Source organism: Meriones unguiculatus, chromosome 8 (genome assembly GCF_030254825.1).
Source record: "Meriones unguiculatus strain TT.TT164.6M chromosome 8, Bangor_MerUng_6.1, whole genome shotgun sequence".
NCBI classification, from domain to species: Eukaryota; Metazoa; Chordata; class Mammalia; order Rodentia; family Muridae; genus Meriones; species Meriones unguiculatus.
Genome location: NC_083356.1, coordinates 57,676,378 through 57,692,385, shown reverse-complemented (window position 1 = coordinate 57,692,385; position 16,008 = coordinate 57,676,378). Strand labels below are relative to the sequence as shown.

Sequence of the window (16,008 nt, the reverse complement as noted above, 5' to 3'; positions counted from 1 at the left end):
TCTCATGAAGATTCCAATCTAGGCTGTGCCTGAAGGATAAAGAAAATAAATACAAGATGGGCATTAAGTACGGATGAAGGTCTGCAGCAGGGCCTTCCTGTGAACATAGAATTACTTTGGGGACAGAAGATGCAAATAGAGACTACCACTTGATCCTTCTAAATCATTCATAAAACTTTGCTGTTGTTTTGTTCAGTTGAACATTAACAGCCGATAGAAAGCCAATCCTATTTTGTATAGAAAATAGTTGAGAGTGAGGCAAATATTTGACCAAAATGTTGAGTTTCAGGGACTGGGAATCGTGAGTCAATTAATACATCTTTGTAAAGGAAAGTAAAAAACCGGGAACTTCGAACTTACATTTGTTAAAATCTCAGAAAAGAAAACAAGAAAAAAAAAAAAAAAGGAAAAAAGAAAGTTACCTCAGGCTGTGCCAGTTTTGTCAGCCCGGGAGCAGAGCCTCAGCAGCCCTCACAGCTCCCCGCCGGTCCCTCCCTCCGGCCTCGCCCCGCCGGCCCCGCCCCGCAAGTCTCGCCACACTGGCCCAGATGGCTCCGCCCTTCTCCCCGCCCAGTGTTCTAAAATGCCTATCGGATCCCGCCCACTGCCCTCTATCGACCAATAAAAAACGTCTTCGTCATTTGCCACCGCCAGGTTGCGGGTGACGCGCGGCGTCTCCCCGCCCTCTCTCCCCGGCGCCTCAGGGTTCTAGGAAGATGGCGAAGGTCACAGAGCGTTACGATGTGACTTGGGAAGGTAATTTCGGGCGGGGAGGGTGCAGGACGACCCAAAGCCCTGGGAAATGGTTCAGAAGGACCCAGCGTCCCGGGAGAGATTCGTAGTCCGCTAAGTCCTCCGCCGGGTTGCTCTCCCTGCACGGGCCAAACCGAGCGGAGACTGAGGCCGGTTCCTTCCTGGGCCTAGCCCCGGGGCTGTGGAGTGCCCTGTCGCGTTTCCTTGTCCTTACACAGATCCACCTGCCTCTCTCCGCACTGGTCCTGTCATCTTCTATGCAGGAGGCAGGAGGAACGCGGGGCTGCGACTGTCACACTGCATGTGGTTTCTGGGAGGCGTGGAGGAGGCGGGATCGATGTGTTGAAGCTTCTTTGAAGCCAAGAAATAGGTCCACTGAGGTCTGTGCTAAGTGTTTGGAAGAGTTGGAGTTATAGAAAAGGTGTGTTGGAGATCCATTAACAAATGTGATCCTTCAACATGCACGTTCTGTTTTGTTCTCGTTTCAGAACCAGGTTTTGAATGTCTCCCCTCCTAATTTCACTGTTCAAACCTACTCAAAGCACACACAACCTAGCTTCCTACTTACGTTCTGCCAATTAATTGTTTTCTCTGAACTCTAACTGGTTGATTTGGACGCATGTGTTCACATGTAGTCTTTTCCTTTTGGTTGATCAAAAGTAGAGAATCTTGTAAATAAAACACCCAAATCTTAGATCAGCCATTTGCCTCTCTCAGAAACGTTGGTGGGAGTCATGTGTAAGAAAATAAGTGAGTTTTATTAAAGCTTGGAATTTGTGTTCAAGGGCAGTCCCAGCAGTTAGCACAGGGTCGTGTGCTATAGTTGCTATTTTGGCCATAGAACACTTTCGTGGCCTCTTTAACCCGTAGAGTAAAATTTACATTTATTGTTTGATCGTGAATAATTCTCAAATATAAAAGGGAAAAGTTTATTATATTGAATAAAAATCTTAAGTGCTAGTTCTTCTATATGTCAAGTAACACACTTCAAAGAGCCCCAACCTTCAAAGAATTTAATGGAGCAACAAACCTATCAATTCATTTTGAAAAAGTTTGTATCAACAAGTACCCTTCAGCTGTAAAGTAGGTACGTGAATGGGTATTCTTTTCAGTGCTTCTGAAAATGTTATAAATATTTCATAGTATTTCAAAAGTGAAATTATGAATGTATGTGAAGGATAGCGTTTAAAAGCTGTTAGCCTGTGTACAATCAATGGGCAAGTAGTTATGTCACTGTCAGCAAGCAAAATGATTGTATGTAGCTTGGTACTTTCCTGTAGGCATACTAACGTGTAGTGGTGTACCTAGATTTGGAATAGTTACTTCTGTACAAATTTGTTGAGCAACAAAAGAAGAAATAATTTTAAATTAGTCAGTCAACTCTTAACATGGGAGAAAAGGTTGTGCTATTGGTTGATAGTATTATGTCACTCTGCTGAAAGATCTGGCTCTTGCTGGTGTGTAGCCTGAGCCTCTGCCTGTCCCTAATTTGTGAGGTGGCTCTGCTTGTCTTTCCCAAATTTCGCAATTTGCCATGCTCTTGTCTTAGGGGTAGGTACATGCCATTCCTTCCACATTGAACTTGCTGAGTGACCAGATTGATTGGCCAGTGGGTCTCCAGGATCCACCTGTCTGTTCCCATTATTGAGATTAAGGGAGGGTGTGGCCATGTCCAGCTATTTGCAAGGGTTCTTGGGATTGGAACTAAGGTCTCTATCCTGCTGTAGCAAGCACTTTACCAGCTGAGCCACCTCTCTCCCCAACCTCTTGCTTTTGTTTCTTAACATCCTTGGTTCATTTCACATTCTTCTCACTGTTCTTTTTATGAGTTCTCTGCATCCATTTGCTCCCAAATTCTGGAACACACTAGATTGTTTTCACATCTCAATAGTGCATTGCAGTACATAATTGGAAATGTACTTCTAAAGTTTATATACATTGAAAGAGATTATTTTTCCCTTCAAATTTAGTACCCACCCCATCCCTTAAACCCATGCAATTTTCATTATCTTCTATCTGACTTGATGCAAATTTGTGGGACAGTAAATAATTTTTAAAAGGCAAGCTGCTTTATATAAGTGAATCTCTGATGTAGTATTCCAGAAGTCATATTGGAGTAGAGTAAATACAGGGCTGGAGAAAGGAGTTTGAACAAAAAGAAGCATAGTTGAAAGAGGGCTGTTTCTTCTGTTCCCAAGGTCAACAATGAGACCCAGTCCTTAGGAAAAGATGAACAGGATAGCACCTTTGAAATCTCTCATATTGATATTAACTCCAGTGCAGAGACAATAGTTAAGAGCATGTACAAGAGAGTGGTGAGTAGCTTACATACACAGTGTGTAATAACATGACTTTGGCTTTGAAGAGCATGTCTTCCTGGGGAATAGCCTAAGATGAAAAGTATATTCAAGAGAAGATTTCCCCCAAATTTGATTTCTAGACAGAAGTTGTCTCTTATCTTACTTACAGTTAAAGTAACCAAAATTTTGTAGTATTTTACACTTTCTAGAATATTCTACGTAAATTACTTGGTATAAGGAACCCTAAACTCGGACCACATAAATGGGGGCAATGTATGTGTGAAGTTGGATAAAAGACTGTAATAATGCCTATTAGGAGTTCACAAGTGCATAACCTTTTAATAGAAATCAAAATGAGTTTAGACAAAACACAAAAGCCTAAACCACAGCAGTGTCCAAATGTGTGGGCTGTTGGTTTTGCTGCCTTTCATGAGAGACCTATAACGCTTGTGTTTTTTTTTTTTTTTTTTAACAACCACAGTGGTAGAAATGTTAAATGATAAGTCCCAAATCACTACTTTTAGGTTGATGAGGTAGAGTTGATTTAATACTAGTCCTCTGACGAGATCTTTTGCTCTTTCTGCTTCCTAGTGCTTGCAGCCAGGCATCAGCATACTTTTTCCAATGAAGAACCAGATAGTAAATGTTAGTGGCTTTGTCTATTATTTGGTTTGTATTGGCTCTTCTTGTAACATTGCAGCACAGGGGCGGGGTGGGGAGAAGGAGTAGGTTTTAATAAAATTTTGCTTGCAAAGCAATTGGCTTCAAATTTTGGCCATGCAGTGGTAGTTTCTTGACTCAAGTTAACATCCTCTGATATAAATACAAAATGAAGAGCAAGCCAGAGATGTTGTAATTAGAACAAGATAGTATTTGCAGTTATAATTGAATACAGACTAACCTAGGGAGAAACTTCAAAATCTGCTGGCTCAGGGACCTTAAGAGAATTAGCAGTATGTATAAAATCTGAACAAACTGTTGAAATATTAGCAGTAGCCATTTTTTAGAAGTTCTTACTGTGTCAGGTCCTGTTTTCAACACATACAATTAAGAATGCTCACTACAGTAGCCAAATTATATAAGTATTGTTTTTTTGTTTTAAATTTTATTTTATTTTATTAAATACATTTTATTCACTTTATATCCCCCCATAGGCTCCTCCGTCCTCCCCTCCTGGTCCCACCCTCCCTCCATCTTCTTCACGCATGCCCCTCCCCAAGTTCACGGATAGGGGAGATCCCCCTCTCCTTCCTTCTAATCTTAGTCTATCAGATCACATCAGGAGTGGCTGCATTCTCATCTTCTGTGGCCTGGTAAGGCTGCTCTCCCCTCAGGGTAGGTGATCAAAGAGGCCAATCAGATTATGTCAGAGGCAGTACTTCTTCCCATTACTATGGACTCTAAACTGCCATGGGCTACATCTGTGCAGGGGTTCTAGGTTATCTCCATGCCTGGTACTTGGTTGGAGTATGAGTCTCTTGGAAGACCCCTATGTTCAAATTTTCTGGTTCTGTTGCTCTCCTTGTGAAGTTCCTGTCCTCTCCAGATCTTAACTATTTCCCACTTCTTACATAAGATTCCATGCACTCTGCCCAACAGTTGGCCATAAGTTTCAGCATCTGCTTTGATAGTCTGCAGGGCAGAGCCTTTCAGAGGCCCTCTAGGTTGCTAGGTTGTTTCCTGTTTTCTTCTTCTTCTGATGTCTATCCTCTTTGCCTTTCAGGATGGGGATTGAGCGTTTTAGTTAGACTCCTCTCTCTTGATTAGTTTCTATAGATGTACAGATTTTAGTAGGTTTATCCTATGTTATATGTCTATATGAGTGAGTATATACCTCGTGTCTTTCTGCTTGTGGGACAGCTCACTCAGGATGATCCTTTCCAGGTCCCACCATTTACCTGCAAATTTCATGATTTCCTTATTTTGCATTGGAGAGTAATACTCCTTTGTGTAGATGTACCACAATTTCTGCATCCATTCTTCACTTGAGGGGCTTTTGGGCTATTTCCAGCTTCTGGCTATTACAAATAAAGCTGCTACAAACATGGTTGAGCAAATGTCCTTATTGTGTACTTGAGCCTCTTTTGGATATATGTCTAGGAGTGGTATGGCTGGACCTTGAGGAAGCTCTATTCCTAGTTGTCTGAGAAAGTGCCAGATTGATTTCCAGAGTGGTTGTAGGAGTTTACATTCCCACCAGCAGTGGAGGAGGGTTCCCCTTTCTCCACAGCCTCTCCAGCATGTGTTGTCACTTGAGTTTTTCATTTGGCCATTCTAATGGGTGTAAGGTGAAATCTCAGGGTCGTTTTGATTTGCATTTCCCTAATGGCTAATGAACGTTCAGCAGTTTGTGTATTGCATTTCCACTCTTGACCTTTGTATACAGATAAGAATAAGAAAGCATGTGTGTACTCAGCTGGATTGTTGAACCTAAACTATGTGTCTTAGATCAGGCCAATACAACAGATATACCCCACAGTGAATTTTTCTCTTTTTTAGTATTATCATTTATTACAATTTATTCAATTTGTATCCTAGCTGTGGCCCCTCCCTCATCTCCTCCTAATCCCACCCTCCCTCCATCTTCTCCTCCTATCCATCTCCCTTAGTTCAGTGATAGGAGAGGTCCTCTTCCCCTTCTATCTATTCCTAGCCTATCAGCTCTCATGAGGATTGGTTGCATTGTCTTCCTCTGTAGCTGTACTGCCCTTCCCCCACAGGGAGGTGATCAAAGAGGCTGCCACTGAGTTCATGTCAGAGACAGCCTCTGTTCCCCTTACTAGGAAACCCACTTGAAGATTGAGTCTATGGGCTACATCTAAGCTGGGGTTTTAGGTCCTTTTTTTTTTTTTTTTTTTTTTTGACTCTGTTGGTCTCCTTTTGAAGCTCCTGTCCCCTCCAGATCTTTAGTCATTAGGCAGATGCAAATCAAAATAACACCCATCAGAATGGCTGAGATCAAAATCTCAAGTGACAGCACATGGTTGAGAGGATGTGGAGGAAGGGAAACCCTCCTCCATTGCTGGTGGGAATGCAAATTTGTACAATCACTTTGGAAATCAATCTGGCACTTTTTCAGACAATTAGGAATAGTGCTACCTCAGGATCCAGCTATACCACTCCTAGGCATGTATCTGAAATATGCTCAGCTCTACAACAAGGATATTTGACCATCCATAGGAATCCAGTTTTCTTCTCTAATGTGTACTCAGTGCTATCAGTTAGGGAAAAAAATATTTTTTTTTATTATTTTATTTTTTTAATCTTTTTTTAACTTTTATTAATTACACTTTATTCACTTTGTATCCCCCCTGTAGCTCCCTCCTTCCTGCCCTCCCAATCCAACCTGCCCTCTTCTTCTCCACTCATGCCCTTCCCCAAGTCCACTAATAGGGGAGGTCCCCTCTCCATCCTTCTGATTTTAGTCTCAGATCTCATCAGGAGTGGCTGCATTGTCATTCTCTGTGGCCTGGCAAGGCGCTCCGCCCTCAGGGGGAGGTGATCAAAGAGCAAGCTAATCAGTTCATGTCAGAGGCAGTCATTACTTCCCATTACTATGGAAGCCACAAAATGAATTAAACCCGTGTCTTCCATATACACAGACTTTTGTCCTTCCTCCAAGACTTGAGAGCCAGAATGCCTTTACCAGAACCACTAGGAAAAAAAAAACAAAAACAAACAAACAAAAAAACTGATTATAAAACAAAAACAAAATATTTTAAAAACATATCTCATCTGGTTCCTTTTATGTATTACCTAAAGTGGTGATGGGCCTTTGGGAGATGATCAGTGCCCTCACAAGATATAAGAGGCTCTCTCTTTTTATTGCTTTCTGCCATTAGTTGTCTAATCCTCACTAGACAATGGAACTGCCAGGACCTACCTCCCACTTCCTAATCTCCAGAATAGTATGGAAACAACTTATGGTTTAAAACTTCCACTGTGCTCTAAGTCTCAGCCTCTGCTTCAATATCTCAAACAGGAGAGTCTTTCAGAGGCTATCCTGTCCTGTTCTCCTGCTTCTGATGTCTATTGCATTTGCCCTTCTCAATGAGGATTCAGCATCTTCCCTAGGGTCTTTCTTGTTGTTTAGCTTCTTTAGGCTTATAGATTCTGGTAAGTTTATCCTATATATGTCTAATAATCACTTATTAGTGAGCATATGCTATGTGTCTTTGTGTTTCTGGGTTACTTCACTCAAGATGATCTTTTCAAGTTCCCACCAGATTTACCTAAAACTTAGATGTTGATTTCATTAAATTAGTATTTTGTCATCTAGCATATGTTCATATGTATATATGGTAAAGAGCTTGAATATTACATTTTTTTCAGAAATGCGAGATAAAATGAGAAAATGGAGAGAAGAAAACTCAAGAAATAGTGAACAAATTATGGAAGTTGGAGAAGAATTAATTAATGATTATGCTTCTAAGCTTGGAGATGACAGTAAGTTTTCAGTTATGTGTAGGCTCAGCATGTCTTAAGTAGGAATGTTCATTTTTTAAATGTGTCTTTTGTAGCAATTTACCTTAACCTGTTAGTTACATCACTTCTTTGTTTCAGGAAATGTAATGAATGGTGCTTTAGTTTAAGGAGGATTTATAATTGTTGGTAGTAATATCAGTTACTTTTCTGTTGCAACATGACTGTGACAGCTAATATAAGGAAGAGTCAATTTGCAAGTTTTATTTCAGCTTAACACAGGCTAGCGTCTTTATAGAAAAAGAACCTCAGTTGAGAAAATGCCTCCACCGGTTTGTCCTGTGGGCAGTCCCCTGGTGCATTTTCTTCACTGAGATGTATATGGGAGGGCCCAGTTCACTGTGGGTGGGATCACCTCTGGGCTGGTGGTCATGGGTTATAGAAGGCAGACTGAGGGAGCCAGTACAATAAGCTGCACTCCTCCATCGCCTCTTTATTGTTCCTGCCTCCATGTTTCTATGTTGACTGTCTGCTCTGACTTTTTTGGATAATAAATTTCAAGCTGTGAGAGAAAATAAACCCTTTCTTCCCCAGATCGCTTTTAGTCATGGTACTTTATCACAGCAACAGAACCTCCAGCTAAGACAGTTTATTTGGATTTATGGTTCCAGGAGATAAGAGTCCGTAGTGTTGGTAGAAGCAGGAAGCTGAAGACTCACTTCTTTTTTTTTTTTTTTAATAATTTAATATTATTTATACATTTATTTATTACAATTTGTTCACTTTGTAGCCCCGCTTCAGCCTCCTCCCAGTCCCACCCACCATCCTTCTTTTCCTCCTATGCCCTTTCCCTAGTCTGCTGATAGGGGAGGACCTCCCCTTCTATCTGACCCTAGCCTATCAGGTCTCATCAAGGCTGGCTGCATCACCATCCTCTGTGGCCTGGGGAGGTGATCAAAGAGCCAGCCACTGAGTTCATGTTAGAGTCAGCCCCTGTACCCCTTACTATGGAGCCCACTTAGAAACTGAACAGCCAATGGGCTTCGTTTGAACAGGCAGTCTAGGTCCTCTCCATGCATAGTCCTAAGTTGGAGTATCAGTCTCTGTATGACCCCCTGGGCCCAGGTATTTTTGACTCTGTTGTTCTCCTTGTGGAGTTCTTGCCCCTCCAGGTCTTTATCTCCCTCTTCTTCCATAAGGATTTCAGCACTCTGCCCAAAGTTTGGCTATGAAGACTCACTTCTTGAACCATAGTCATGATTGAGACGATTTGATACCTCACATCCTACCCCCAAAGATATACTTCTCCAGTAAGATCATTTCTCCTAGGTCTCCCCAAACAAATGGTAACTGAGTTATCTAGGGCCAGGGACTGTGGAGGACAGTCTTACTCAAATCCCCACTGTAGTAAGGCCATTCAGCTGGCACTTTTGTTTTAAAGGCTCACAAAACTGGTAAATGTTTGGCCAGTATAGATTTCACAGTGACATTTTCATCTTGTCAAAATGTGTTTCATAGAGATTTTTAAATTTAGTACGTGTTAAATTATCTATTTTTACTTCAGAGGATTTTATCTTGCTGAATTCAAATAAAGATGTATTCTTATTTTATAAATAATATTGCTAATTTTTTAAAAATTTATCTTTTTATTAATTACAGTTTATTCACTTTGTATCCCAGCTATAGCCCACTCACCCCTCCCCTCCCAATTCCACCCTCCCTCCCTCATCTCCTTCCATGCCCCTTCCAGGGGAGGTCCTCCTCCCCTTCCAGCTGACCCTAGCCTATCAGGTCTCATCAGGACCAGCTGCTAATTTTTAGTAATCAATAATGTTCTCTAAAATTTTGAAAGTAGGAGAATTTATTAATTTCTGTTTTGGATATTTCTATATTAAATTCATTTTTTTTTCTCATCTCATATCTAGTTTGGATCATATATGAGCAGGTGATGATTGCAGCCCTAGACTATGGTCGAGATGACTTGGCATTGGTAAGTATTTAAACTAATTATATTTTACCCTATATTTAATTTGTTTTTATGAATTATACATTAGTAAGTAGTTACAGTTTTGAATTCTTTTTTAAATACAAGGCTTGGGTTGTAACTCAGTGGCAGAATGCTTGGCTAGGTTATATAGAAGGTTCTGAGCTCACTTTCTAGCATCATGCACACAAAGAAAAACAATAAAACACCATACTGATGAAACACTAGATGATACTGCATACTTTGAGGCACAGTAGAAACTACTTAGAGCTTTTTTTAAAAAGTAAATCGTTATGAGATGTAATTACAATTGCTCTTTTTGTTTTGTTTAACCCATTATGTTTTCAGTTTTGTCTTCAGGAGTTAAGAAGACAATTCCCTGGTAGTCACAGAGTTAAGCGGTTAACAGGAATGCGATTTGAAGCAATGGAAAGGTAAACATAACTAATGAACAATATAATTTCTCTTAAACATGTCAGACGGATGCTGAAGCTATGTCCACAGTACATCATTGATGCAAAAGGCCTTTGTGCTTCTGAGTGCTGTTTAATATAGTGCTTCTCAATGTAGATCCTATCCGTTCCTCTAGGAGTAGCATTTGGCATGAAGTATAACCCAGTTGCGAACTTGTGGCTAGTGAGATTAGATCATGCTTTACCATAAGAACTGATTTTAGATCCCAGTTCTAACATTGTCTAGTTTTTGACTTGACAAATGAATATTAAAATTTTTCAGCTTTAATCCTATAAAATAAGGGTATTGTCAAGTTCAAATAGGGTTTGAGGGAAACACACACATACATACACTCTCACAGTACATGGAATGCATAATCATCAATTAGATCAAGAGTTTTTAACCTTTTGGAAAAATAACTCCAATTTGAAAAATAAATCTAGCCCTGAAACTGAGAAGAGATGGTTTGTTTCAATTGAACAGGTAGGGACCCATTTAGATCTAGTATCAGAATCATGTTTATGGGGAAGTCCAGGAGAATTAAAGAGTTCGTTGTGGCTAGAGTATAATGTGAGATGGATCTTTTGGCTAGGCTTGAAGCTAGAGATGACAAGCAATTAATGGTTATGTGCCACTAATATGCCCTGGTAATGGCTGTCTATTGAAGATATGTAGAAAACATTTTAGATTATTTAAGGAAAGCAACAACCTTTGGATTTATCTGTAAAAACATTTTATGTAACTTGTATAGTCTAACAAAGAACAGGTTTTTTTTAGCCTCTTGCACTATTGTTGTAAACTGTAAAGTACATAGAGGATGGATAAAAGGAATTAAGAGAGAAAATAGACTATCGCATTTTAGAAGTGAAAGAAAAAAATGACTAGATTTTTTTAAATCTTTTATGCTGAATTGTCTTCAATCTAAGAAAATAAAAGTTAAAATAAGAAATAGTAGGTTTTGGTAGGAATAATTGAGTTTGGTGTATCATCATAGATATCAAACTGAATGAGCAATATGAATATATATTCTTGAGAGAAATATCCATGGGACCAAACTGAAGACAACAATTTCCCTTGGTCAGCTTCTAGCGATAGGACACTGTCATCCATGTAATAGGGAATGAGAGTGTCAACCAGTGCTACGTGTCCCTGTATGGTCAAGAATTTTGAATGTGTTTTTGCTTTTTGACATTTTTGAGTAATCCTATTGTTTTTCTGATCATTAGAAACAGATATGAGTATTGGTCCACATGTTTTGTGTTTTATCCACTTTCCCCATGCACAGTCTGCTAATACCAGTGTGCCTGCTGTACTCACGTCTGCTGCTGTTCTTAAATCCTTTCTCTTTACTTCCAGGATGTAGCTGATGGCTTTAGTTTCTCTTATCCATTGTATTTCTGTGTTCTCTGCTGCAGTTTATGACTTTTAATGCAGTCTCAAAATTCCCCTCCCCCCCAAAAAACCCCGCAAAAGATATTATTTCAGCGTTGTTTTCTAGGTTTTACCTTTGTATGTAGATGAAATTAATGGGTTTTGTGAAAAGTTTTTTTTGTACATACTTTATGTTTATTTTAAATAGACTAAGTATACGTTTACTGATAAATGAAAATGGGAAGATTTGCATAGCAGTTATGAATACGTTAAAGCCCTGTTTAAAATATTCTATAATTATGGCATTTTTTGATATATCTTTCTGTTTAAATAGATATGATGATGCTATACAACTGTACGATCGAATTTTGCAAGAAGATCCAACTAACACTGTAAGTTTATACATTGTCCTGAAGGTGACTTAAAGATTAATGTAAGGTGAAATGAATTGGTTGAGAAAACAACTGAACAGATATTCATGAAACCAGATTGTTTCTTTTTCTTTTATATAGTTTATGCGAGCCAGGATATACGTTAAAGATATTTGATGCTTTTCAGTAAGATTGACTTTTCTCTTATTTAAAAAATAAGTTAGTTAAAACTTGGGGAGGGCAGATTGTGCTTACATGAAAGCCAAGCAAGGCTTGATTTCTATAATGTTAAGAAGCTTATGAAGTACCAGTTCATTTAGTGTGTATGGATTTTTTTAGTTATCTTAACTAAAAATGAAAGAAGTCATCTAAGAGATTGTTATATGGGGTTATTAAACCAATTTCATTTTGTTTTTGCCTTTTTTCCTATTTACTACTTGAATTAAAAATAAATGTAGATGTAAATAATTCTTTATTTTACAAATTTCCATTTGTCGTTCTTACTGTGGTAATGTTTAACCTAATATGCAGACATCATAACTTATCTCAGTCTTTCACTAAATGGAAAGTTACAGGGGAGTTGTAGATAATAGTTATCGTTATGTCTTTATTTCCATGTACAAGTGTGACCGCAAAAAGAAAATATTTTTAGAACTAAAAAGATATTTTAAAAATTGCTTTATTTTTTGGGTGTGGGTGTTTTGCCCACATGTAAATCTGTGCCCAATTTGTGGCCAATGCCTGTGGAGGCTAGAAGAGAATATAACATCCCTTAGGACTGGAGTTACATACAGATGGTTGTAAGTCACCATGTGGTGCTGGGGATTGAACCTGGGTCATATGGTAGAACAATCAGTACTGTTAGTGGCTGAGACATCTCTCCAGTCCCTATTTTCGGGATTTTAAAACAAACATCAGGTTCTCGTTTTATAAAAGGAAAAGTGGGGTACAGAGCTAAACAGAGAATTCTCAATAGAGGAATATCAAATGGCAGAGAAACACTTAAGAAATGTTCAACGTTCTTAGTCATCAGGAAAATGCAAATCAAAATGACCCTGAGATTTCACCTTACATCCATCAGAATGACTAAGATGAAAAACTCAAGTGACAACACATGCTGGAGAGGTTGTGGAGAAAGGGGAACCCTTTCATTGCTGGTGGGAACCCTTCATTGCTGGTGGGAACCCTTCATTGCTGGTGGGGAACCCTTCATTGCTGGTGGGAATGTAAACTTGTACAACCACTTTGGAAATCAATCTGGTGCTTTCTCAGACAATTAGGAATAGTAATTCCTGAAGATCCAGCTATACCACTCCTAGGCATATATCTAAAAGATGCTCAAGTATACAGCAAGGACGTTTGTTCAGCCATGTTCGTAGCAGCTTTATTCGTAATAATTAGAAGCTGGAAACAGCCCAGATGTCCCTCAGTTGAGAAATGGATACAGAAATTGTGGCACATCTACACAATGGAATATTACTCAGCAATAAAAACAGGGAAATCATGAAATTTGCAGATAAATGGTAGGAACTGGAAAAGATCATCCTGAGTGAGGGATCCCAGAAGCAGAAAGACACACAGGGTCTGTACTCACTCATAACTTGATATTAGACATAAAATATAGGATAAACATACTAGAATCTGTACACGTAAGGAAGCTGATCAAGAAGGAGGACTCTGGCTAAGCTGCTCAATACCCATTCAGAAAGGCAAGGTGGATGGACATCGGAAGAGGGAGAAAACGGAACAGGACAGGAGCCTACTGCAGAGGGTCTCTGAACGGCTCTACCCTACAGGGTTATTGAGGTAGATGCTGAGACTCATAGCCAAACTTTGGGCAAAGTATAGGGAATCTTATGAAAGAAGTGGGACATAGTAAGACCTGGAGATCAACAGATTCAAAAAGTCTGGGCACAGGGGTCTTTTCTGAGACTGATACTCCAGCCAAGGACCACTCATGGAAATGGCCTGGAACCCCTGCATAGAGGTAGCCCATGGCGGTTCAGTGTCCAAGTGGGTTCTATAGTAATGGGGACAGGGACTGTCTCTGACAGGAACTGATTGGCCTGCTCTTTGATCACCTCCCCCTGAGGGAGGAGCAGCTTTACCAGGCCACTCCTGATGATACCTGATAGACTAGGATCAGAGGGAAGGGGAGGAGGACCTCCCTTATCAGTAGGGGCACAGATGGGGAAGACGGAGGGAGGGTGGGATTGGGAGGGGAGGAGGGAGGTTTCTACAGGGAGGATACAAAGTGAATAAACTGAAATAAATAATAAATAAATGAAAATGCAAAACAAAAAAAGGAAAAGTGTTACAATGGTTGATATGTATTTTCTTCTCTTAGTGTTATATTAGGGAAATTTCCTATAGAAACTTTCAAAAGGTTTTGCTTTTTGTTTGTTGTTATTGTAGGTATATGAATGAAATTATTTCATTTTTTTTGTGATGGTTTTCAAAATTTGGAAAACTGAGGGAAAAGTTCAGATTATGACAAACCTATCATTAAAAAAAAAACAAAAATAACATTCATTAGTTTGTCTAGATATTGTTAATATACAGAGAAAAAACTATTTTTAAAATAGTTTTCTAAACTTAACATCTTAATAGTTTGCCATCTGCCTTAGAAAAAGTTACTTTAAAAAAGTGCCCATTAGGACTAGACAAAGTCTCCGCAGTTAAGAGCACTGGTTGTTCTTCCAGAGAACGCAGGTTCCATTTCCAGTACCACATAGTGACTCACAACCATCTGTAACTCCAGGCTCAGGGCATCTGATGCCTTCTATTGACTTTGCAAGCTCCAGGTACAAGCACAGTACACAGACATGTGTGGCATGCAGACAAAACACCCATACACATAAAATAAATTATAAAGTACCACTTTTCTATTGCTAAAGTACTTCTATGAGTACTTTAAGAATTTTAAGAATTTACTAGTTTTCTTTGCTTTGTCATATTTTGACAAAATTAAAATCAAGTTTTTGGAGTTTCTCAGTTTCTTATGCTGTTCACACGTAAGTTAAGTTAATATGAGTTACTAATAATTTGTTTTCTTGAAATCAAATATGTTACTTCTGCTTTGGTTTAAGTAGGGGCATTTTTAGTAAATTACTTCCCTTAAAGACAAGAACTGAAGATGTGGCTTAGTGGTAGAGTACTTTTGGGATCCTGGTTTTCATCTCCAAAATGAAAAGAGTTGGTAGTTTATTATTTAATATGACTTTATCTTTGTCCTGCTTTTCATAGTTTATGGATTTTTGTAGTTTTTAAGACTGGCTCAAAGAGAAATCCACCTCTTCTTTCAGAGTAGAAATGAGGTGACATCAAGTAGATCCCATTAATTAGACCGGTTGAACAAGGTGCCTGGATTCAGGTTTTTCAAATATATTATTGCTTATGAAATCTTATCAGATCTTCCCAAGCTCTTCTTTTTTTCCCCAAACATCTCTTGAATATTCCTCAGAAGACAATAAACAGTTTTATGATATAATAATAAAACCCAGCCCTGTTCTTTTACATGTAGGACGCAGTGTACTAGGCATTGAGGGGCCCTAGTACACAAGCCATTGAGGATTTAAAGCTAACACGTCTATTAGAAGACTTCACTTTAGTATTAAACAGTTGGGTTACTGTGTTGAGGTATCCCTGTTTCTTTTTATAAAGCAAATTTGAGGTATAACCGTAAGGATGAAAGTCCCGCACTGTCTAAAAGTGATCAGCTGAACCTTTTTGGTCTTGTGCTTCTGTGTTTAATGAAGAAATGGATCTATACATCCAGTTTTAAAGACTCATTCTCATTCACACACATTCATTATTCCTTCAATGAATAAAAACACTATTTGCACTCGGTGCCAGACAGAAGGGGGCATTACATACAGTGTTGCCTTGTCTTTGTTTTTCAGAGGGTTTCATTATATGACAAATATCTTTTGGACCTTGAAATCAGTTTATTAAACTTTGATTCTTTTGTGACTTTCTATGTGAGTTTTGACCCTCAGAGGCTGTAAAGAGTGAATATGGCTTAAATGAAACAAAGACAGTGAGTTGGAGAAAGACATTAAATCCCAAGTGAATGGTGCAGGGTTTCACATTAAATACAGAGGGAAGGGAAGAATGTGGTGATTAGAATTAACTTTTCAGGCTTTTGATAAGACAATAAATGGGATACTTTCTCCTTATCTAATTTTTAAGATTTGTACAATATATTTTTTAAAAGTTTTGATACTTACATTAAAAACTATAAATAGGAAAACAATACATGGAAAAAAAAATAAGTCATGCCCTTGTGCCCAAGTCCTCGTTGGCTTTCTCTGGTTTGCTTTCTGAGAAGTTTTTTTTAATGCATTGACAAGGT

At 38.9% G+C, this 16,008-nt stretch overlaps 1 protein-coding gene across 1 annotated transcript in view; it reads left to right on the top strand.

Moving 5' to 3' along the window:
- The first annotated feature begins 657 nt into the window (after positions 1 to 657).
- Emc2 (ER membrane protein complex subunit 2) overlaps positions 658 to 16,008 on the top strand; it is a 36,063-nt gene continuing 20,712 nt past the window's right edge. Inside the window, exons 1-5 of the mRNA XM_021626652.2 lie at positions 658 to 756; positions 7,386 to 7,499; positions 9,401 to 9,465; positions 9,808 to 9,893; positions 11,618 to 11,675. Of these exons, the coding sequence (XP_021482327.1) occupies positions 717 to 756; positions 7,386 to 7,499; positions 9,401 to 9,465; positions 9,808 to 9,893; positions 11,618 to 11,675 (363 nt within the window). The 5' untranslated portion in view covers positions 658 to 716. The remainder of the gene's footprint in view (positions 757 to 7,385; positions 7,500 to 9,400; positions 9,466 to 9,807; positions 9,894 to 11,617; positions 11,676 to 16,008) is intronic.